The 24,198-nt window shown below is 46.7% G+C and overlaps 1 protein-coding gene across 1 annotated transcript in view; it reads left to right on the forward strand.

Annotated features, from left to right (window-relative positions):
- LOC149449573 (uncharacterized) overlaps positions 1-24,198 on the forward strand; it is a 35,576-nt gene that overhangs the window by 7,211 nt on the left and 4,167 nt on the right. Inside the window, exons 2-6 of the mRNA XM_089693069.1 lie at positions 677-835; positions 1,265-1,448; positions 2,132-2,218; positions 3,127-3,460; positions 21,354-21,682. Of these exons, the coding sequence (XP_089549195.1) occupies positions 677-835; positions 1,265-1,448; positions 2,132-2,218; positions 3,127-3,460; positions 21,354-21,682 (1,093 nt within the window). The remainder of the gene's footprint in view (positions 1-676; positions 836-1,264; positions 1,449-2,131; positions 2,219-3,126; positions 3,461-21,353; positions 21,683-24,198) is intronic.

Consider the following 24,198-nt stretch of genomic DNA (forward strand, 5'->3'; position numbering starts at 1 on the left):
GATGGAGAGCAAACCTAGAGACAGGTACAGGGAAGTATGCACCCAAGGACAAATACCCGGAGAACAAGCGGTGTGCATTCTGGGCCCTCTTTCCCGGATGGGTACTGCCCTAGATTTAAGAACCACTTTCTGAACCATCAAGCCCAGTGTGGCAACAGCATTATCAGCCAATCACAGGGTGTTGCCAAGGGGGCTGGATGGTGAACCTGTGATCCTCCTCCTGCACCAAAACCCTAAACCCAGGGCCCCATTGGCCAGTTGGCCAGGACTCCATGCCCAGTGTGCATGGTGCCTTACAGCTCCCCTCCCCCCATTGGGGGTCTCACCTCTTCCACTCTCTCCGGACTGTGCATCACCGGGAACATTTCTCCCTGAAATAAATCATTAATTATGAAGTGACGACGATCGATGTATTTCTCCGTGCGCTCGATGTGACGAGGATGACATTGGTTTCTGTAGAAGTGAACGTTGCAGGAAAGAAAAAAAAGGTTCAATATTGCGATTTGCCTATTCTTATTTCCAGATGTCACCCCGGGGTCACCACATGGGATCAGAGAAACCCCAAACAAAGATGGCGGCCCTGCCATAGACATCCAGGGAGGAGGAGAGAAGAGCACAGCAAAGGCCAGAGGAGGTATGCTGTGAGGAGGAGGAGGATGAATGTGATGAAGAGGAGGATGATGGTGAGGAGGATGATGGTGATGAGGAGGATGATGATGATGAGGAGGATGGTGAGAAGGAGGACGATGAGGATGAATGTGATGAGGAGGATAATGAGGATGAATGTGAGGAGGATGATGGTGATGAGGAGGCTGATGGTGATGAGGAGGAGGAGGTGGATGAATGTGATGAAGAGGAGGATGATGATGAGGAGGATGATGGTGATGAGGAGGATGATGAGGAGGATGGTGAGAAGGAGGACGATGAGGATGAATGTGATGAGGAGAAGGATGATGAGGATGAATGTGATGAGGAGGAGGAGGAGGATGAATGTAATGAGGATGATGATGAGGAGGAGGCTGATGATGATGAGGAGGAGGAGGAGGATGAATGCGCTAAGGAGGATGATAAGGAGAAGGAGGATGATGAGGATGAATGTGCTGAGGAGGATGATAAGGAGAAGGAGGATGATGAGGATGAATGTGCTGAGGAGGATGATAAGGAGAAGGAGGATGATGAGGATGAATGTGATGAGGAGGAGGAGGAGGATGAATGTGATGAGGATGATGATGATGAAGAGGAGGATGAAGATGATGATGAGGAGGAGAAGCAGGATGAAAATGTTGATGATGATGAGGTGGATGATAATGAGGAGCAGAATGACGATGATGATGAGGAAAATGATGATGAGGAGATGGATGATGATGATAAGGATGATGAGGAGGAGGAGGATGAAGTCAATGTTCTCCAAGTGAGAGTGTGGAAGTCCTGCCTGTGGCCCGGTCCAGGTCCAGGTCCGGCGAATCCACGGGGAGAGGGGGCAATCCTGACTCTAAAGCTCTCCATGCTTACCAGCGACATACCCATCACTAATATGTGAGCGCAATACTGACGCATCAATGAAGTGTTCTTATATACTGCACTTGGTGGCGCCCCCATTCTGTCCTTTAACTGCCCACCATGGAACTCCATTCTGTCCTTTAACTGCCCACCATGGAACTCCATTCTGTCCTTTAACTGCCCACCATGGTACTCCATTCTGTCCTTTAACTGCCCACCATTGGCTTGTGGTCATGAGGCGCTTCAGACGCTGATGATAAAATGGCAGTTTGACTAATGAATTAGGCGATGGGCTCCAGTGACCGCCACAGGGAAGGAAGGCATCGATTGGCTACAAGATGTCTTCTGGTTGGAAGCCGAGATCGCACTGCGAATATACAGTATGTCTAGGTGGCGGCTGGGAGAAGCCAACCAATGGTCTGGTCATGGGACAGGATGAGGACTCTCCATTATGGAAGTGGAGTAGCCTGACAGATCAGCAGTCATGGGGGGGAGGGGGGGAGGTTAGTTGTGGGGGGGTAGGTTAGTTCTGGGGGGGGAGGGGTAGTTCTATCCATCCAATGTTATTAGTGCCACAATCACTTTAAATGTCTACAATTCAATGTCTCCTGATCTTCCACCTTCTCCTCAGGATTCTGTGCCGGTCGTTGTGTCCTTGTCACCCTCAGCGTCATCTCCCTGACATCCCTGACCGCCATCATCGTCCTCTCCACACAGTGTGAGTATTTACCCCGCCTTCTATGGGTAGCTCTGACATATACCGCAGCGCTGTACAGATCTCACTGAGCCTGTCCCATCAGTCTCTGTACCAGAGGAGCTTACACTCTAATGTCCCCTCACCCGCAGTCACATCAGTCTCTGTACAAGAGGAGCTTACACTCTAATGTCCCCTCCCCCGCAGTCCCATCAGTCTCTGTACCAGAGGAGCTTACACTCTAATGTCCCCTCCCCCACAGTCACATCAGTCTCTGTACCAGAGGAGCTTTCACTCTAATGTCCCCTCCCCCACAGTCACATCAGTCTCTGTACCAGAGGAGCTTACACTCTAATGTCCCCTCCCCCACAGTCACATCAGTCTCTGTACCAGAGGAGCTTACACTCTAATGTCCCCTCCCCCACAGTCACATCAGTCTCTGTACAGAGGAGCTTACAGTCTAATGTCCCCTCCCCCACAGTCACATCAGTCTCTGTACCAGAGGAGCTTTCACTCTAATGTCCCCTCCCCCACAGTCACATCAGTCTCTGTACCAGAGGAGCTTTCACTCTAATGTCCCCTCCCCCACAGTCACATCAGTCTCTGTATCAGAGGAGCTTACACTCTAATGTCCCCTCCTCCACAGTCCCATCAGTCTCTGTACCAGAGGAGCTTACACTCTAATGTCCCCACCAGGTCCTTCCCTGTCATTACTCTGTGGTGTCATGCAGGGGCGGACTAACAACTCATGGGCCCCCGGGCAATAGGGGATCATGAGGCCCCTGTGTCCTTGCCCAAACTCAAAAAAGCCTATGAAAAAGGTACCAGGGGCATCTCATGGGGCCCCCTACTGACCCTGGGCCCACGAGCAGTTCCCGAGTTTCCAAATGGTCAGTCTGCCCCTGGTGCCATGGTCTTCATGCATTCTCTAGTATTTCAGGTATCTCAGCAGCGTGATAAGGCCACCACAAGATTGGTGAAATTACGGCAGGAACACGGACACCTGAACTCCAGCCTCTCTGGAGACCTCCATACCAAGGACGCTGCAGTTCGGGGACTTCAGAAAACTCTGACACGGACAGAGGAGGAGCTGACAATAACTGAGATCGATCTACTGAAGAGTCAGGAGGAAGGGAAGCTCATTAATCAGAAGCTGGAGAAGACCATCCAGGAGAAAGCTGAGAAGGAGAACACTCTGAGGAAACTACGAGGAGATCTCTGGGATGCCGGAAACAAGCTGGAAGAAAAGGACAACAAACTGACCAGGTAATTCATTTATTTATAATTTCTATAAACCTGCAGCACTACCCCTGAAGGAGCCCCTTGGAAATTCGGGTTCTCTGTTCTGCACCTCAACCCCAAGAACACCCTCAGCCCCTCAAACACACTACTGCTGCTGCAAGCAGTTATAAGAACGTGAGCTTAGATACCTTCAACTTGGCTGTGAGTTAGTTCCAGGAAATAGACACAAGACCGGTTAGTGGTCAATGAACTCGATGTATCGGTATGGGTTGGAATGAATGGTGGTTTGGGTATAAATGAGCACCCAGAAGGTTCAAGCACAGTCTGCCAGACAGTATAATCACTAGGCCAACGTAACTTAGATTGCACTTCTGTACCACTAGGCCCGGATTAACTCCTGGATCAGCAAAGCCACCCACATGGAAGAAAAATATATTTGAAATATATTTAAAAAATATTCTTCCCAAATATATTGACATATATTTGAAATGCTACAAGTTTGGCCGTATTCAATATATTTCTAAATATATATATATATACATATATACACACACATATATACACACATATATACACATTTTATATATATATATTCAGTGAGGAACAGAAGTATTTGAACCCCCTGCGATTCTGCAAGTTCTCCCACTTAGAAATCATGGAGGGGTCTGACATTCACATTGCAGGGGATTCCCACTCTGAGGACAGAATTCAGGAGATCACATTGTATGATTTGTAAAGAATGTATTTGTCTCGCACGGCTGAACAGAAGGATTTGAACACCTGAGAAACAGCAAGAATTCTGGCTCTCAAAGACCTGTTACTGCGCCTTTATAAAGTCCACCTCTACTCCACTCATTCATCTAACTTAGTAGCACCTGTCTGAGCTCTTTAAAGACACCTGTCCACCCCACAGTCAGTCAGACGCCAACTACTACCATGGGCAAGACCAGAGAGCTGTCAACAGACACCAGAGACAAAATTGTGGACCTCCACAAGGCTGGAAAGGGCTACGGGGCAATGGCCAAGCAGCTTGGTGAAAATAGATCAACTGTTGGAGCAATTGTTAGAAAATGGAAGAGGCTAAAGACGACTGTCAGTCTCCCTCGTACTGGGGCTCCATGCAAGATGTCCCCTCGTGGGGGATCACTGATGGTACGAAAGGTGAGGAATCAGCCCAGAACTACAAGGGAGGAGCTGGTCAATGACATGAAGAGAGCTGGGACCACAGTTTCAAAGGTCACTGTCGGTAGAACACTACGCCGTCATGGTTTCCAATCATGCATTGCACGGAAGGTTCCCCTGCTCAAGTCATCACATGTCCAGGCCCGTCTGAAGGTTCCCCTGCTCAAGTCATCACATGTCCAGGCCCGTCTGAAGATTCCCCTGCTCCAGTCATCACATGTCCAGGCCCGTCTGAAGGTTCCCCTGCTCCAGTCATCACATGTCCAGGCCCGTCTGAAGTTTGCCAATGACCATCTGGATGATCCAGAGGAGGCATGGGAGAAAGTCATGTGGTCAGAGGAGGCATGGGAGAAAGTCATGTGGTCAGAGGAGGCATGGGAGAAAGTCATATGGTCAGAGGAGGCATGGGAGAAAGTCATGTGGTCAGAGGAGACCAAAGGAGAACTTTTTGGTCAAAACTTCACTCATCGTGTTTGTAGGAGAGAGAAGGATGAGTTGCATCCCAAGAACACCATCCCTACTGTGAAGCATGGAGGTGGTAACATCATACTTTGGGGATGCTTTTCTGCGAAGGGGACAGGACGACTGCACTGTATTAAGGAGAGGATGAATGGGGCCATTTATGGTGAGATTTTCAGCAACAACCTCCTTCCCTCAGTCAGAGCATTGAAGATGGGTCGTGGCTGGGTCTTCCAACATGACAACGACCCGAAGCACACAGCCAGGAGAACCAAGGAGTGGCTCCATAAGAAGCATATCAAGGTTCTGGAGTGGCCTAGCCAGTCTCCAGACCTAAATCCAATAGAACATCTTTGGAGGGAGCTGAAACTCCGTGTTGCTCAGCGACAGCCCCGGAACCTGACAGATCTAGAGGAGATCGGTGTGGAGGAGGGGGCCAAAATCCCTGTTGCAGTGCAAACCTGGCCAAGGACTACAGGAAACGTCTGACCTCTGTAATTGCAGACAAAGGCTTCTGTACCAAATATTAACACGGATCTTCTCAGGGGTTCAAATACTTCTGTTCAGCAGTGCGAGACAAATACATTCTTTACAAATCATACAATGGGATTTCCTGAATTCTGTCCTCAAAGTGGGAATCCCCTGCAATGTGAATGTCAGACCCTCCATGATGGAGAAGTGGGAGAACTTGCAGAATCGCAGGGGGTTCAAATACTTCTGTTCAGCCGTGCAAGACAAATACATTCTTTACAAATCATACAATGTGATTTCCTGAATTCTGTCCTCAGAGTGGGAATGCCCCTACAATGTGAATGTCAGACCCTCCATGATTTCTAAGTGGGGGGTTCAAATACTTCTGTTCCTCACTATATATACTTATATACTGTATGTTGAAATGCGTTATTATTACAAAGCAGATGAAAAATATTTTTTTAAATAATTTCAAATATACTGTATGTCTTTAAAAATACAAATCTACATTTTTGGAATGCATTTACGAATATATGTTAAAACAAATCTGAAGAATATATATTTAAAAAAATATATACCGTATATACTCAAGTATAAGCCGAGTTTTTCAGCACATTTTTTGTGCTGAAAAACGGCCCCCTCGGCTTATACTCAAGTCAACATCTGCAGATAGTGGGGCAGAGGGGGGACAGGGGGGGCGCGAGGCTCCGTCAAGGGGGGTGCGTACAGGGGTGGGCAGAGGGCTGCTGTCTCTTACCTGGCTCCGGTCCCACGATGTTCCATCCAGGAAGCGCTGCTCCTTCCGTCACTCCGGCCACTCCCTCACTCCTGCCGCTCGGCTCCGCCTCCTCACCGGTGATTGGCCGCCAGAACTGTAGCTCAGGAAAGGTACACAGGCGGCCAATCACGGGCGAGGAGGCGGAGCCGAGCAGACCCGCGAAAATCGAGTGAGGGAAAAGCCGGTAAGTGTGCAGTGCACAGGTGCTGCTGCAACCACATATGCTGGCTGCAGCAGCACCATACTGCAACAGGGGTCAGCAAGTGTCATTGGTGTCAGTGGGAGGAATAGTGCTGCATCATTGGTGTCACTGATACTAATGATGGGGCATTATTCCTCCCACTGACACCAACGATGGGGCACTATTCCTCCCACTGACACCAATGATGGGGCACTATTCCTCCCACTGACACCAATGATGGGGCACTATTCCTCCCACTGACACCAATGATGGGGCACTATTCCTCCCACTGACACCAATGATGGGGCATTATTCCTCCCACTGACACCAATGATGGGGCACTATTCCTCCCACTGACACCAATGATGGGGCACTATTCCTCCCACTGATACCAATGATGGGGCACTATTCCTCCCACTGACACCAATGATGGGGCACTATTCCTCCCACTGATACTAATGATGGGGCACTATTCCTCCCACTGACACCAATGATGGGGCACTATTCCTCCCACTGACACCAACGATGGGGCACTATTCCTCCCACTGACACCAATGATGTGGCACTATTCCTCCCACTGATACCAAGGATGGGGCACTATTCCTCCCACTGATACTAATGGTGGGGCACTATTCCTCCCACTGACACCAACGATGGGGCACTATTCCTCCCACTGATACCAATGATGGGGCACTATTCCTCCCACTGACACCAATGATGGGGCACTATTCCTCCCACTGATACTAATGATGGGGCACTATTCCTCCCACTGACACCAATGATGGGGCACTATTCCTCCCACTGACACCAATGATGGGGCACTATTCCTCCCACTGATACTAATGATGGGGCACTATTCCTCCCACTGACACCAATGATGGGGCACTATTCCTCCCACTGACACCAACGATGGGGCACTATTCCTCCCACTGACACCAATGATGTGGCACTATTCCTCCCACTGATACCAAGGATGGGGCACTATTCCTCCCACTGATACTAATGGTGGGGCACTATTCCTCCCACTGACACCAAGGATGGGGCACTATTCCTCCCACTGATACCAATGATGGGGCACTATTCCTCCCACTGACACCAATGATGGGGCACTATTCCTCCCACTGATACTAATGATGGGGCACTATTCCTCCCACTGACACCAATGATGGGGCACTATTCCTCCCACTGACACCAATGATGGGGCACTATTCCTCCCACTGATACTAATGATGGGGCACTATTCCTCCCACTGACACCAATGATGGGACACTATTCCTCCCACTGACACCAATGATGGGGCACTATTCCTCCCACTGATACTAATGATGGGGCATTATTCCTCCCACTGACACCAATGATGGAGCACTATTCCTCCCACTGATACCAATGATGGGGCACTATTCCTCCCACTGACACCAATGATGGGGCACTATTCCTCCCACTGACACCAACGATGGGGCACTATTCCTCCCACTGACACCAACGATGGGGCACTATTCCTCCCACTGACACCAACGATGGGGCACTATTCCTCCCACTGATACCAATGATGGGGCACTATTCCTCCCACTGATACCGATGATGGGGCACTATTCCTCCCACTGACACCAATGATGGGGCACTATTCCCCCCACTGATACCAATGATGGGGCACTATTCCTCCCACTGACACCAATGATGGGGCACTATTCCCCCCACTGACACCAATGATGGGGCACTATTCCTCCCACTGACACCAATGATGGGGCACTATTCCCCCCACTGATACCAATGATGGGACACTATTCCTCCCACTGACACCAATTTTTTACATTGACTAGTAGGTGCCTCATTTCCCACCCTCAGCTTATACTCGAGTCAATAGTTTTTCCCAGTTTTTTGTGGTAAAATTACCTCGGCTTATATTCGGCTCGGCTTATACTCGAGTACATATGGTATTTTTTAAAATATATTTTTTTTAAATATAGTCTTCAGATTTTTGTTAACATATTAAAAAAAGTTATTTTTGCATATATTTGTAAATGCATTCCAAAAATGTAGATTTGTATTTTACTTACAGTATATCTGAAATGTATTTTTAAAAATATCTTTCATATATCTTGTAATAAAAACACATTTCAACATACAGTGTGGGTGTGTGTATATAATTTTTTTTCTTTATATATATTGAATAAAATTGTAGCATTGCAAATATATGTCAATATATTTGGGAAGAATATTTTTTACATATATTTCAAATATTTTTTTCTTCAATTTGGGCAGCAATAAACAGTCATATAAACAGTACCTGCAGTGTGAATGACAATACTATAGCTAGTCTAGAGGGCGCTCTAGGTGAATGGCTGGGATAGGGCGCAATGCCCCCTGGGAGGTACAGCTTAGCATAAGCAATATGTAAAGGTCTCTGCGTACCCACATGGAAGAAAAATATATTTGAAATATATTTTAAAAATACGTTCTTAATATATTAACATATATTTCAAATACTACAATTTTGGCCGTATTCAATATATTTCAATATATTTGTGAATATATTATTAAAAAAATATATTCAGAACACACGCTGAAATATATTTCAAAGTGTAATTTGGAATACATTTACAAGTATATTTGAAAATCTATGTTTAAATGCATTTTTTTAGCTGTTCAAAAATATCTGGAAAATATAATTCAAATTTTATATTTTTAAATATATGCCATATTTTAATTTACATTTTTGGAATACATGTTAAAATATATTTGTGCAGGCCAAAATATTTTAAATATATGTCACGTGTATAATTTTTTTTTTCTAAATTTATTGGAAATATATTTTTCTTCCATGTGGGTGTGTGTGTATAATTTTTTATATATATATATATATATATATATATATATATATATATATTGAATAAAATTGTAGCATTGCAAATATATGTCCATATATTTGGGAAGAATATTTTTTACATATATTTCAAATATTTTTTTCTTCCATGTGGGCAGCAATAAACAGTCATATAAACAGTACCTGCAGTGTGAATGACAATACTATGGCTAGTCTAGAGGGCGCTCTAGGTGAATGGCTGGGATAGGGTGCAATGCCCCCTGGGAGGTACAGCTTAACATAAGCCAGTGTTTCTCAACTCCAGTCCTCATGGACCCCCAACAGGTCATGTTTTCAGGATTTCCCTCAGATGAAACAGCTGTGGTAATTACTAAGGCAGTGAAACTGATCAAATCACCTGTGCAAAATAATGGAAATCCTGAAAACATGACCTGTTGGGGATCCATGAGGACTGGAGTTGAGAAACACTGACATAAGCAATATGTAAAGGTCTCTGTGTAGCGGCTGTAGAGACAGTCTTTAATTCTAACTCTTCAGCCGGCTAGCGTTGGGGCCCGGTGATACTGTTGGTGCACACGTGAATAGCCAAGCCTGCAGGCACTAGGTGGCTGTGTGGTCAGTTCCTAAATGTTTCAGTGTTAATCCTCACAGCAACAGCTCACTGGCCCCAGCAATATTGCAGCTCACCATCCAGTCACACACAGGTATTGATCCACTCTCTGCTCTGCACCCAGATTACTCCGGGCCCCTCAAACTCAGCACTCAGGACCTCGCTCAGGCCACTGATATGCAGCAGTGAAATTGCACGCTGCACTGTCTCCCTTACGGCAAGAGGCACCTGCGTTCTGTACAGAGAGTGCAGCTCTTCAGCCGGCTAGCGTCGGGGCCCGGTGATACTGTTGGTGCACACGTGAATAGCCAAGCCTGCAGGCACTAGGTGGCTGTGTGGTCAGTTCCTAAATGTTTCAGTGTTAATCCTCACAGCAACAGCTCACTGGCTCCAGCAATATTGCAGCTCACCATCCAGTCACACACAGGAATTGGCCCAATCTCTGCTCTGCACCCAGGTTACTCCGGGCCCCTCAAATTCAGCACTCAGGACCTCGCTCAGGCCACCGATATACAGCAGTGAAGGTGCACGCTGCACTGTCTCCCTTACGGCAAGAGGCACCTGCGTTCTGTACAGAGAGTGCAGCTCTTTCCCCTCCTCCCGGCAATCTCTCTCCGGAAAACATAGTTCAAAATCTCTTGAGTCTCTCCTGTGGACTACAGTTCCCACAGTGCAGTGCTGCCTGACTCGGTCTATCAAACTCTTCAGTAGCTCCCTCCTGTGGCTGAAATACTGTCAACCAGTTCAGCACCGCAGGGAGCAGCTGCAGCCAGTATTTCTCTCACTTCAATTGTTAGCCAAGCACCTGGCTACAAACCCGATTGGCTGAGACTTTCACCTGATCGCCATCTTCACTCCGACAGACTTGGTCTTCTGTATATAAATGGAGAAAGCTGTTCCTGCCCATCCAATCCAAACGATGATGTGTATAGAGTACGTACAATTCTGGTGCAAATCCAAACACTCTGAAAACGCCAATGTTCACAAAGTGCTCCCAGTCCAGTTGAAAGTATAAAGGTGCAAATAAAGTGCAAAGAAATATGTGCTGCGACTCTAAGAAGTACTTGGTACAAACTCCACTCCAAACTCCTCCAGTCTGTGTCACCACCCACTGATCCACCAGGGACCAAACTCACCAGATGTTGTTGACCCCCCTAGACCAGGGGTCTCGTTCAAACAAAGGGCCAGTCCTTCAGACTTTATGAGGGCCAGGTTGTGGCCAGTGGGTGTAGAAAATGTCCAGGGCCCAGCATCAGTGAAAATAAACATGGCCTCGGGGTTGGTGGTCAGTAGGAGGAAGAGTAGTCCCCCATTATTGGTACTAGTGTGAGGAATAGTGCCCCATCATTGGTGTCAGTGGGAGGAATAGTGCCCCATCATTGGTGTCAGTGGGAGGAATAGTGCCCTATCATTGGTGTCAGTGGGAGGAATAGTGCCCCAACATTGGTGTCAGTGGGAGGAATAGTCCCCCATCATTGGTATCAGTGGGAGGAATAGTGCCCCATCGTTGGTGTCAGTTAGAGGAATAGTGCCCCATCATTGGTATCAGTGGGAGTAATAGTGCCCCATCATTGGTGTCAGTGGGAGGAATAGTGCCCCATCGTTGGTGTCAGTTAGAGGAATAGTGCCCCATCATTGGTATCAGTGGGAGGAATAGTGTCCCGTCATTGGTGTCAGTGGGAGGAATAGTGCCCCGTCATTGGTGTCGGTGGGAGGAATAGCGCCCCGTCATTGGTGTCGGTGGGAGGAATAGCGCCCCGTCATTGGTGTCGGTGGGAGGAATAGCGCCCCATCATTGGTGTCGGTGGGAGGAATAGCGTCCCATCATTGGTGTCGGTGGGAGGAATAGCGCCCCATCATTTGTGTCGGTGGGAGGAATAGTGCCCCATCATTGGTGTCAGTGGGAGGAATAGCGCCCCATCATTTGTGTCGGTGGGAGGAATAGTGCCCCATCATTGGTGTCGGTGGGAGGAATAGTGCCCCATCATTGGTGTCGGTGGGAGGAATAGTGTCCTATCATTGGTGTCAGTAGGAGGAATTGTGTCCCATCATTGGTATCGGTGGGAAGAATAGTGTCCCATCATTGGTATCAGTGGGAGGAATAGTGTCCCATCATTGGTGTCGGTAGGAGGAATAGTGTCCCATCATTGGTGTCGGTGGGAGGAATAGTGTCCCATCATTGGTGTCGGTAGGAGGAATAGTGTCCCTTCATTGGTATCAGTGGAAGGAATAGTGCCCCATCATTGGTGTCAGTGGGAGGAATAGTGTCCCATCATTGGTGTTAGTGGGAGGAATATTGCCCCATCATTGTTGTCAGTGGGAGGAATAGTGCCCCGTCATTGGTGTCAGTGGGAGGAATAGTGCCCCAACGTTGGTGTCAGTGGGAGGAATAGTGCCCCATCGTTGGTGTCAGTGGGAGGAATTGTGCCCCATTGTTGGTGTCAGTGGGAGGAATAGTGCCCCATCGTTGGTGTCCGTGGGAGGAATAGTGCCCCATCATTGGTGTCAGTGGGAGGAATAGTGCCCCATCATTGGTGTCAGTGGGAGGAATAGTGCCTCATCATTGGTGTCAGTGGGAGGAATAGTGCCCCAACATTGGTGTCAGTGGGAGGAATAGTGCCCCAACATTGGTGTCAGTGGGAGGAATAGTCCCCCATCATTGGTGTCAGTGGGAGGAATAGTGTCCCATCATTGGTGTCAGTGGGAGGAATAGTGTCCCATCATTGGTATCAGTGGGAGGAATAGTGTCCCATCATTGGTGTCAGTGGGAGGAATAGTGCCTCATCATTGGTGTCAGTGGGAGGAATAGTGCCCCAACATTGGTGTCAGTGGGAGGAATAGTGCCCCAACATTGGTGTCAGTGGGAGGAATAATGCCCCATCATTGGTGTCAGTCGGAGGAATAGTGCCGCAAGGGCCAAATATAGGCTAGCAAAGGTGTGCATCTGGCCCTCGGGCCCCAGTTTAGAGACCCCTGCCCTAGACTTACACCAAGGAAGATTAAGATGCGCTTACAGTATGTCACAAACCTGCTTTGTACACTATGCCATCATCCAGGGACCAATGTTCTGAAAATTCACATCGCCCATAAAAAAAGAGGACGCAAAAGAAAAAACAAACAATCCTCATCGCATAATACTGTTTATTAAAATCCATAGAGCTACACTCACACAGTAGGGTGCCTCCCCTTGCACCCGGAATGATCTGCCAGTTGCAGCACACATTTATTTTGCACTTTGAAGTGGACTTAGTGAGCACTTCCTGAACATTGGCTCTTTTAAAGGCACGACTATACTGTAAATGTTGTGGGATTGAGGCGATTAAACTCAAGCAATAGGTGCGTTTACAATGAGTAGCGACAGCCCACTTTTATTGAAATAAACGGAAAGCAAAGTTCACATGTACATCAGTGGCCCATGCAGGGGGTTCTTCCACACAATGTGCACAAACGAAAATACCAAACCACCTGGCTCACTTGTTGGCAGCACTGCTTCTCTTACCAGTCCCTTTGACTGTGTTGTCCAGCTCTCCTGGAAAACTTGGCTTTTCAGCCTTAAATCACAGCACAGCCCATCTCTGACCTATGGATTCTCCTGACACCCTGGTATTAGCTGACCTGACTCCTGGAACAAGACCTTGGTGAGACCCTCTGTCTCCTGATTTCTGGCTGGGGCACCTCTGACCCTTTGATGAGACCCTCTGTCTCCTAGCTTCTGGCTGGGGCACCTCTGACCCCTTGATGAGACCCTCTGTCTCCTAGCTTCTGGCTGGGGCACCTCTGACCCCTTGATGAGACCCTCTGTCTGCTGACTTCTGGCTGGGGAACCTCTGACCCCTTGATGAGACCCTCTGTTTCTCGGCTTCTGGCTGAGGCACTTCTGACCCCTTGGTGAGACCATCTGTTTTGTGGCTTCTGGTTGGGGCACCTCTGATCCATGGGTGATACCCTCGGTCTCTCAGCTTCTAGTTGGGGCACCTCTGACCCCTTGGTGAGACCCCCTGTCTTCTAGCTTCTGGCTGGGGCACCTCTGACCACTTGGTGAGACCTTCTGTCTCTTGGCTTCTGGCTGGGGCATCTCTGACCCCTAGATGAGACCCTCTGTCTCATGGCTTCTGGCTTGGACACCTCTGACCTCTTGGTGAGAGCCTCTGTTTCTCTGCTCCTTGCTGGGGCACCTCTGACCCCTTGGTGTAATCCTCTGTGTCTTCACTTCTGACTGAGGAACGTCTGACCCCTTGGATGAGACCCTCTGTTTCATGGCTTCTGGCTGGGGAACCTCTGTTCTCTTGATGAGATCCTCTTTTTCTTGGCTTTTAACTGGGAACCACTGACCACTGGGTGAGACCCTCTGTCTTGTGGCTTCTGGCTGGGGCACCCTGACCACTGGATCAGATCCTCTGTTTCGTGGCTTCTGACTGGGGCACTTCAGACCACTGGATGAGACCATCTGTCTCCTGGCTTCTGGCTGACCCCTTGGTTACATAGTTAGTATGGCTGAAAAAAGACAAAAGTCCATCCAGTTCAGCCATAAAAAAAAAATTAATAATCCTACACCCACAGTTGATCCAGAGGAAGGCAAACAAAAAAACCAGCAAAAGCACGATCCAATTTGCTCCTGCAGGGGAAACATTCCTTCCTGATCCCCCGAGAAGCAATCAGATATTCCCGGGATCAATGTTCCCTATAAATGTTATATCCAGTTATATTCTGTGTATCCAAGAAAGAATCCAGGACTTTCCTACAGCAATCCACTGAGCTGGCCACAACCAACTCTTGAGGGAGTCTATTCCACATTCTCACAGCTCTTACTGTGAAGAAACCTTTCTGTGTTTGGAGATTCAATATCTTTTTCTCCCGATGTAATGAGCACCCCCTTGTCCTCTGTGATGACCTCAGGGTGAATAACTTGGTGAGACTCTGTCTCGTAGCCTCTAGCTGGGGCCCCCTGATCCTTGGATGAGACCCTCTGACTTCTGGTTGGGGTACCTCTGACCCCTGAGCGAGACCCTCTGTCTCATGGCCTCTGGCTGGGGCCCCCTGACCCTGGTGAGACCTTCTGTCTCCCACACTGGAAGCGGTCTCCACAACTGGGAGCCGTCTTTGAAACTGGGAGCCGTCTTTGAAACTGGGAGCCGTCTTTGAAACTGGGAGCCATCTCCAAAACTGGGAGCCGTCTCCACAACTGGGAGCCGTCTTTGAAACTGGGAGCCGTCTTTGAAACTGGGAGCCGTCTTTGAAACTGGGAGCCGTCTCCAAAACTGGCCACAGCCCTGAGCTTTTCTCATACCTGTGTAAATAATGACCTTGCACTCCTGTGCACTCAGACAGGTTGCAGGCATCTGGCAAAACCCGGACACAAGATTGAGAGTTCCAATCCAGAATCACAGAATCCAGAAGAACCCAAAAAACACAGCATCCTCTGCTCAGAAATCGTAATCTGGAGCATCGCATTGACCCTAAATGTGAATCTTGTGTCACATTTTGATATGTTCTCCCAGGGAGAGAGCCTGCCCCTGTCACATATGTGCTGTATATGTATTCAGTATTTGGCTTTGCACCAGCATTGTCTGTACTCTATACAGTCTCATTGGGATTGGATTGAAAGGCCAAGCACGGCTTTTGTCATTTATAACCCCAATATATTGTCTGTAACAATCGTCAACCATTAGAACAGCAGCTACCCCAAAGAATGTCATATTTTTCCTTCATATTTGTTTACACTTCTTTACTTTCTCAGAGATATTCAGTCACCTATCGGAAATTGTTGCACGGGTGATTTTATGTGTGACTTGTTTTCTGGCCTGAATGATGGTGTCAGTACTTGAACATCTGAGTTGTTTAGTCCTTCAGCACCATGGATAGCTCCTAAGTCTTCTCTAGTTGGTTTGTCTGATGTAGTGTTTGTTTAACCGCCCAATCACACGTGACAACGCCTGAATGTGAGTACAGAGTCATTGTAACAGGTTATGTAGTCACTCAGACTGGATATAGATCCATAAAAAATAAAATACAACCTCAGAATTAGGGATGAGTTGAATGTACCCAGGCTTGGTTCAAGGCAGGTTCGGCAAATATTACTAAAGTATCACATTCAATGGGTGCTGACTGTAATGACCATTGTCTCGGCCAGCCTTTCTCAACCAGGGTGCCCAGGCACCCCGGGGTGCATTGAGGTTTCTTCAGCGGTGCCTTGGCAAAATGTCTAAAAATGACCCAAAACTTGTTACAAAGCCACATGTTTTCATTGTGCACCATTACGACCTTCTAGCCGCCGGCGTCCTGACAACCAATGACATCATCAGTTGATAAGAAGGATGTCAGCTGCCTTCCCGGTATCCTTGTTTGACTCTCTCCCGCCCCTCTCCATCAGTGCTGGGGGTCACATTAGCTCAGTGATGGAAAAAAACTGAGGGAGAAGAGAAACAATGGAATACTAATCAGTACCCGTGTGCAAAAGTGTATTTGCTTTGAAAGAATAAATCACCTCTAACGTTGGGTGTCCTACGTATATGGATGTAGCGGAGTTATATAAAACTATTAGAATAGTTTTTTTTTTACATTTTAGAATGGGGTGCCCCGGGACTTTCTCTAATTTTAATGGGTGCTTTAAGACTGTCCATAATTTTAATGGGTGCATCAAGACTGTCCATAATTTTAATGGGTGCATCAAGACTGTCCATAATTTAATGGGTGCCTCGGGATTGTCCATAATTTTAATGGGTGCCTCAAGACTGTCCATAATTTTAATGGGTGCCTCGGGATTGTCCATAATTTTAATGGGTGCCTCAAGACTGTCCATAATTTTAATGGGTGCCTCGGGATTGTCCATAATTTTAATGGGTGCCTCGGGATTGTCCATAATTTTAATGGGTGCCTCAAGACTGTCCATAATTTTAATGGGTGCATCAAGACTGTCCATAATTTTAATGGGTGCCTCACGACTGTCCATAATTTTAATGGGTGCCTCGGGATTGTCCATAATTTTAATGGGTGCTTCAAGACTGTCCATAATTTTAATGGGTGCCTCGGGATTGTCCATAATTTTAATGGGTGCCTCAAGACTGTCCATAATTTTAATGGGTGCCTCGGGATTGTCCATAATTTTAATGGGTGCCTCGGGATTGTCCATAATTTTAATGGGTGCCTCAAGACTGTCCATAATTTTAATGGGTGCCTCAAGACTGTCCATAATTTTAATGGGTGCCTCAAGACTGTCCATAATTTTAATGGGTGCATCAAGACTGTCCATAATTTTAATGGGTTCCTCAAGACTGTCCATAATTTTAATGGGTGCCTCGGGATTGTCCATAATTTTAATGGGTGCCTCAAGACTGTCCATAATTTTAATGGGTGCCTCGGGATTGTCCATAATTTTAATGGGTGCCTCAAGACTGTCCATAATTTTAATGGGTGCCTCGGGATTGTCCATAATTTTAATGGGTGCCTCAAGACTGTCCTTAATTTTAATGGGTGCCTCGGGATTGTCCATAATTTTAATGGGTGCCTCAAGACTGTCCATAATTTTAATGGGTGCCTCAGGATTGTCCGTAATTTTAATGGGTGCCTCAAGACTGTCCATAATTTTTAATGGGTGCCTCGGGATTGTCCATAATTTTAATGGGTGCCTCGGGATTGTCCATAATTTTAATGGGTGCCTCAAGACTGTCCATAATTTTTAATGGGTGCCTCAAGACTGTCCATAATTTTAATGGGTGCCTCAAGACTGTCCATAATTTCCCCATCCCCCAAATTCCATGCTAGACCCTTTGGGTCTTGTATGAATTTTAAGGGAGAATCCCGTTCAATAATCAAGGAAGAAAAAAATGTATGGTCTCCCAAAAAAATCTGTACCAGGCCCTTATCTGAGTAACACCCTGGAAAAGCACCTTTCCCCATACTCATGAGGACAAGGACCCCCCCCCCCCCAACCCTGGCCTAGTGGTTGTGGAAGTCTGCATGCAGGAGGTTTATTAAAATCTGCAAGCCCCTTTTTTTCAATAAGGGGACACTCAGATATTATCCCTCCCATGTGAGTAAGGGGTATTTGGTATCCCCACTTTTTCACACAAAAAATAAAGGCACATAGTTTTTAGCAAGTTCTTTTGGAAAGAAAAAAAAGAAAAGTTCCACATTGACCAGTGATGCCTATCTATATGAAGCCAGGTACTCACTGAAAGAAAAATACTCTTGCAAACCATTCCCATTGCTGACTTGCACCAAATGACATCTCCTGGGGCCCTATTGCTGCAAGTATACAAACAGAGGGGGGAGGGTCTCACAGGTAATGTCATTGATCTAATAGAGCCACTGCGATTTTATTTCAGGCCTTCCACTGTGCTAGTCTTCCCAGGCTAGACAGGCTGTCCTGTTCTTCAGACTGCTGGGAGTAGAGATCTCTCTTTTCATCTTTTTCCTCCTTCCTTTCCTCGGTTCCAGCCTGGAGGCAGAGCCCCCCTTCCCCAGGGTCCCCTCCCAGGCCTCATGACTCCAGCTCAGTACTCCATCTTCCACCCGACTCCCCCTTCTGACCAGGCTCTTTAATAATTATGGGCTGACCCAGCCACCCTGCCAGGCCTCCTGCCTGGGGATTGTCCAGATTGCCATGAATATGCAGATCACAGCCTCTTGGCCATCTTCTGGAAGATTCTAGAACCATGGGGAGGTACCAGAGGCCTGACCTGTAGAGCCCTCCAGCATGTCCTAACGTAAACCCAAAACAATTCCCCAGGCTCACCACACCACTGTGAGTCACAGCTTTGCCTAATCTCTAACCATTCACTAAAGTATACCTCCCAATGTTTTGAGATGGGAATGAGGGACACCTCTTAGCAAATGTATGTAGGCATAGGACACACTCCCCCTTAAAGGAGAATTATAAAAAAAAATTTAGTTAAAACTACAAATGTTTTCGTTTTTTGTTTTTTTTACCACTACTGTTCCATTATACTGGCTTAGAAACTGGATGAAAGGTTTAGCTATGGAAAACACTTTATGAAAGATAAAAAGTGCATTTTATACACAACTATATAGATCAGACCAAAATGAGGGACAAGTGAGGAGGAAAGAGGGACAGAGGGACTTTGTTTCAAATCGGGGACAGTCCCCCGAAACCAGGGACAGTTGGGAGCTATGCTGGAGGATGCTACATATAGTAGTGGTAGACATGTTGATACTAATGTTTGGCTCCTGTCGAAGGGGCTAAAAGTCCAGTTTGGACAAACATCTGAACCACCAAAGTTCTGGGGTTTCTGCTATAATGTTCAATTATGTACAGGTGTCCTCCTCTAGCAATGTGAGGTCCACACTCTCCCTTACCCTGTTCGGGACTCTAAAACTGCATTCTTCAGCAAGTCTTCATTATTGACTGGCCATGCTTATGGGAGGCCTGGCGCCCAGATCTTATTCCCAGCACGTTATAGATGCTGCATGGATGGCAGTCAGTGTGCAATTGTTTTAAAAGTAGATTGATAACAGGCGGGAAAGAGGTTTTATGGAGGAATTAACATATTCAGAGCTGCTAAGTGCTGTAGTTTTTCTAAAACTTGACTTTGGTTAAAGTGAAGCATTTTGCACCATTTACTGTATATAGACCATTTATGGATTTGTTAATGGTGATCATATCCCCCATTAACCCCTCGCCTACCAGGCACTTCTACCCCCTTCCTTATCAGGCCAATTTTCAGCTTTCAGCGCTGCCGCACTTTGATTGACAATTGCGCGGTCATGCAACATTGTACCCATATGAAATTTTGATCATTTTTTTCTCACAAATAGAGCTTTCTTTTGGTGGTATTTAATTGTCACTGGGCACTTTACTTTTTGCGCTATAAATAAAAAAAGTGCAAAAAATTTGAAAAAAAAAAAAAAATTTCTTTGTTTCTATTATAAAATTTTTCAAACAGGTATTTTTTCTCCTTCACTGATGTGCGTTGATGAGGCAGCACTGATGGGCACTGATAGGCGGCACTGATGGGCACTGATAGGCAGCACTAAAGGGCACTGATAGGCAGTACTAATGAGGTGGCACGGATAGGCGGCACTAATATGCAGCACTGATAGGCGGCACTGATAGGTGACACTGATGATGGGTACTGATAGACGGCACTGACTGGCATCACTGCTGGGCACTGACTGGTGGCACTGACTGGCACAACCCCTGGGCACTGACTGGTGGCACTGACTGGCAGCACTGCTGGGCTGCACTGGTGGGCAGCACAGGTGGGTAGGCACAGGTGGGTGGCACTGGTGGGCACAGGTGGGTGGGCACAGGTGGGTGGCACTTCTGGGCACAGGTAGGTGGCACTTCTGGGCACAGGTGTGTGACACTGCAGAGTGGCACAGGTGGGTGCACTGCTGGGCACAGGTGGGTGCACTGCTGGGCACAGGTGGGTGATCTGCTGGGCACAGGTGGGCGGAGCTAGTGGGCGCACTGCTGGGCACAGGTGGGCGGAACTTGTGGGTGGCACTGCTGGGCACCGATCATCAGGGCACTGATCATCAGTGCCCTGATGATCGGTGCCGATCCCCGCTCTGACAACTGCCGGTTCTCGGCAGTACTTTCCTCACGATCTGACAGCGTGAGGAAAGTGCAGCCGAGAACCGGCACTTGCATTTCCCTGTGATCAGCGTGTCATTGGACACCGCTGATCACGTGGTAAAAGGCCGCTGGGATCGGCCTTTTACCACATCACGTGATCAGCTGTGTCCGTAGGACACAGCGATCACGGAGATCGCAGGAGAGCGCGTTCTGGGGGGCGTCATATGACGTCCACCCAGAACCTGCCGGCCGCAGTGAAGCCGTCATTCGGCTATCTGCGGTCGGCAACTAGTTAATCTCCTCTTCTCAGTAGAGAATACATTCAGTTCCTCTAATCTTTCCTCGTAGCTGATCTCCTCCATGCCTCGTATCAGTTTGGTAGCCCTTCTCTGTACTTTCTCCAGCTTCCCGATATCCCAAAACTGAACTGCATTTCCCAGATAAGACCTTGCTAATGATTTGTGCAGATTATGTCTCTCTCTCTGAAGTCCATACCTCTTTTATACCCTAGAAGCTGCAGGTTGGAATTGTGTGCTATTAAAAGTTTCATGACCTACCAGATTACCCAGATCCTTCTCCACCACTGACTCCCTCAAATGTAAAATACTATCATGCATGTATCATTCTGTAATTATAAAGCAGGTATGAGCAAAAAAGAATGTCTCAATATTAGTCTGCTAGTGAGTAAAGTTCATGATAACTGTGCATGTTGAGGAGCACACCAGGAGAAGAGCAGCTTGGTCCCCAGCATGTCCCAAACAGGTTTTTGAGTTAATAGGAAAAATAAGATTAGTTGGCTATGTTCTCTAGCAAACAATGTATCTATTGCTGACACATATGAGTGATCTGAAGTTTCCCTTTAACTCTCGCCCAAGGTGTGAAGACAATCTGGAATCAGTCAACTTGCAAAAGAGAAATGCCGACCAGACAATCTCTCATATGAGGAATTCTCTCTCCGGTGTCCAGCAGAAACTGAAGATAAAGGAGGACAGTCTGTCCAGGAAGGATAGAGAACTGGATGACACAAAGAGGACAATCCCGCAAGTGCAGGAGAGCCTGAGGAACTTACAAGAGGAGCTGAAGAAGCTGAGCAACCTGGAAGAGAGGCTGAGTGACCTGGAGGAGGGGCTAAGTGACATGGAGGAGGAGCTTAGTAACCTGAAGAACAAGCTGGGGGGAGCTGCCAAGTGCTTCCGTAAAAGCTGTGAGTGTACTACAAATGTATTGTGGTGGGAATTCAGACGTTAGCCTGTTCCTTCCAAATAAATTCTGGTTTATCCAACAATTCACATTGACATCTACATTTGTTTGAAGAAAAGACATTACTTACTGTACCTCTCCTGTTGCTGCTTATGAGAAATCCTCCTCTGAAGTGTTTTCTGCAAACAAAACTTCCAGCAGTGTTGATATGCTGTGTCCAACAAAGTGCTCAATGCTTCCTCCTGATGATCTCCTGCATCGTGTAGTGATGTAGGGAAGACCCACTGAGCAGTATGGGGTACACAGCACATCAGTACTCCCAGAAACCTTGTCTTCTGAGGAGGGTTTCCTCACAATGGAGCAGCAGCAGGAAAGGTAATGACACACAACTGTATGAGGAGCCTGAGATGATGAGGATGGCCTCTCAAACAATTCCCATCCTAGGACCCCTGGAAATAAAGATAGGACCTGAGAAAGTTCTGGAAAGGCATGCACTACCAATTTAGGGAGGATTCTTCCCATACTTACTAGTGTAATGTGATCCTACTCCACTGACAACCAATATAAAGGGGCCCTTCCCAACTGATCATCAATGTAACAGGGACCTTTACCCAGTCATCACCAATCTAAGGTAGCCCTTCTTCCATTATCATCAATAAGGGGGACCTTTTCCCATTCACCACCAATCTAAGGAATTGCTTCTTCTCTGATCTTAAATGTAAGGGGGACTTTTTCCAGTAATCACCACTCTAAGGAAACCTTCCTTCCATGATCATCAATGTAAGGTGGACTTTTTACACTCATCACCATTCTAAGTAAACCTTCTCTTATCATCAATGTAAGGAGGACCTTTACAAGTCATCACCAGTCTAAGGAAACCCTTCTCCCTTTATTAATAATGTAAGATGGACCTTTACAAGTCATCACCAGTCTAAGGAAACCCTTCTTTCTTTATTAATAATGTAAGATGGACCTTTTCCCAGTCATCACCAGTGTAAGGGAACCCTTCTTCCTTGATTATTAATGTAAGACTGACCTTTTCCCAGTCATTGCAAATCTAAGGGAGTCTCTCTTCTCTGATCATCAATACAAGAAGGATCTTTTCCCTGTCATCACCAATCTAAGGGAGGTCTTCTGTGATCATCAATGTAAGGGGGATCTTTTCCCAGTCATCAGCAGTCTAAGGGAACCCTTCTTTCTTGATCATCCAATGTAAGATGGACCTTTTCCCAGTCATCACCAGTGTAAGGGAACCCTTCTTCATGATTATTAATGTAAGATTGACCTTTTCCCAGTCATTACAAGGGAGTCTCTCTTCTCTGATCATCAATACAAGGATGAACTTTTCCCAGTCATCACCAATCTAAGGGAGGTCTTCTCTGATCATCAATGTAAGATGGACCTTTTCCCAGTCATCACCAATCTAAGGGAACCCTTTTACCTTTATTATTAATGTAAGATTAACCTTTTTCCAGTCAGTACAAATCTAAGGGAGTCACTTTTCTCTGATCATCAATATAAGGGGGATGTTTTCCCAGTCATCACCAATCTAAGGAAGTCTTTCTTCTCTGTTCATTAAAGTAAGGGGAACCTTTTCCCAGTCATCACCAATCTAAGGGAGTATTTCTTCTCTGTTCATCAATGTAAGGGAGACCTTTTCCCAGTCATCACCAGTCTAAGGGAACCCTTCTTCCTTGATTAATAATGTAAGGCTGACCTTTTCCCAGTCATTTCAAATCTAAGGGAGTCTCTCTTCTCTGATCATCAATACAAGGAGGATCTTTTCCCAGTCATCACCAATCTAAGGGAGGTCTTCTCTGATCATTGATGTAAGGGGGACTTTTTCCCAGTCATCACTGGTCTAAGGGAACCCTTCTTTCTTCATTATTAATGTACAGTAAGATTGACCTTTTCCCAGTCATCACCAATCTAAGGGAGTCTCTCTTCTCTGATCATCAATATAAGGGGGGTGTTTTCCCAGTCATCACCAATCTAAGGGAGTCTTTCTTCTCTGTTCATCAATGTAATTAGGACCTTTTCCCAGTTATCACCATTCTAAGGGAACCCTTCTTCCTTTATTATTAATGTAAGATGGACCTTTTCCCAGTCATCACCAATCTAAGGGAGGTCTTCTCTGATCATCAATGTAAGGAGGGCCTTTTCCCAGTCATCACCAGTCTAAGGGAACCCTTCTTTCTTGATCATCTATGTAAGATGGACCTTTTCCCAGTTATCACCAATCTAAGGAAGCCCTTCTTCCTTGAATATCAATGTAAGGGAACCCTTCTTCCATGGTTATTAATGTAAGATGAACCTTTCCCCAGTCATCACCAATCTGAGGAAGTCTTTCTTCTCTGATCAGCAATGTAAGGGGGTCTCTTTCCCAGTCATCACCAGCCTAAGGGAACCCTTCTTCCTTGATTATTAATGTAAGATTGACCTTTTTCCAGTCAGTACAAATCTAAGGAAGTCTCTCTTCATCAATGTAATGAGGACCTTTTCCCAGTCATCACCATTCTA

The sequence above is a fragment of the Staurois parvus genome, unplaced genomic scaffold, assembly GCF_062004578.1.
Source record: "Staurois parvus isolate SC_StPar_1 unplaced genomic scaffold, SC_StPar_1.0 ptg000612l, whole genome shotgun sequence".
Lineage (NCBI taxonomy): Eukaryota > Metazoa > Chordata > Amphibia > Anura > Ranidae > Staurois > Staurois parvus.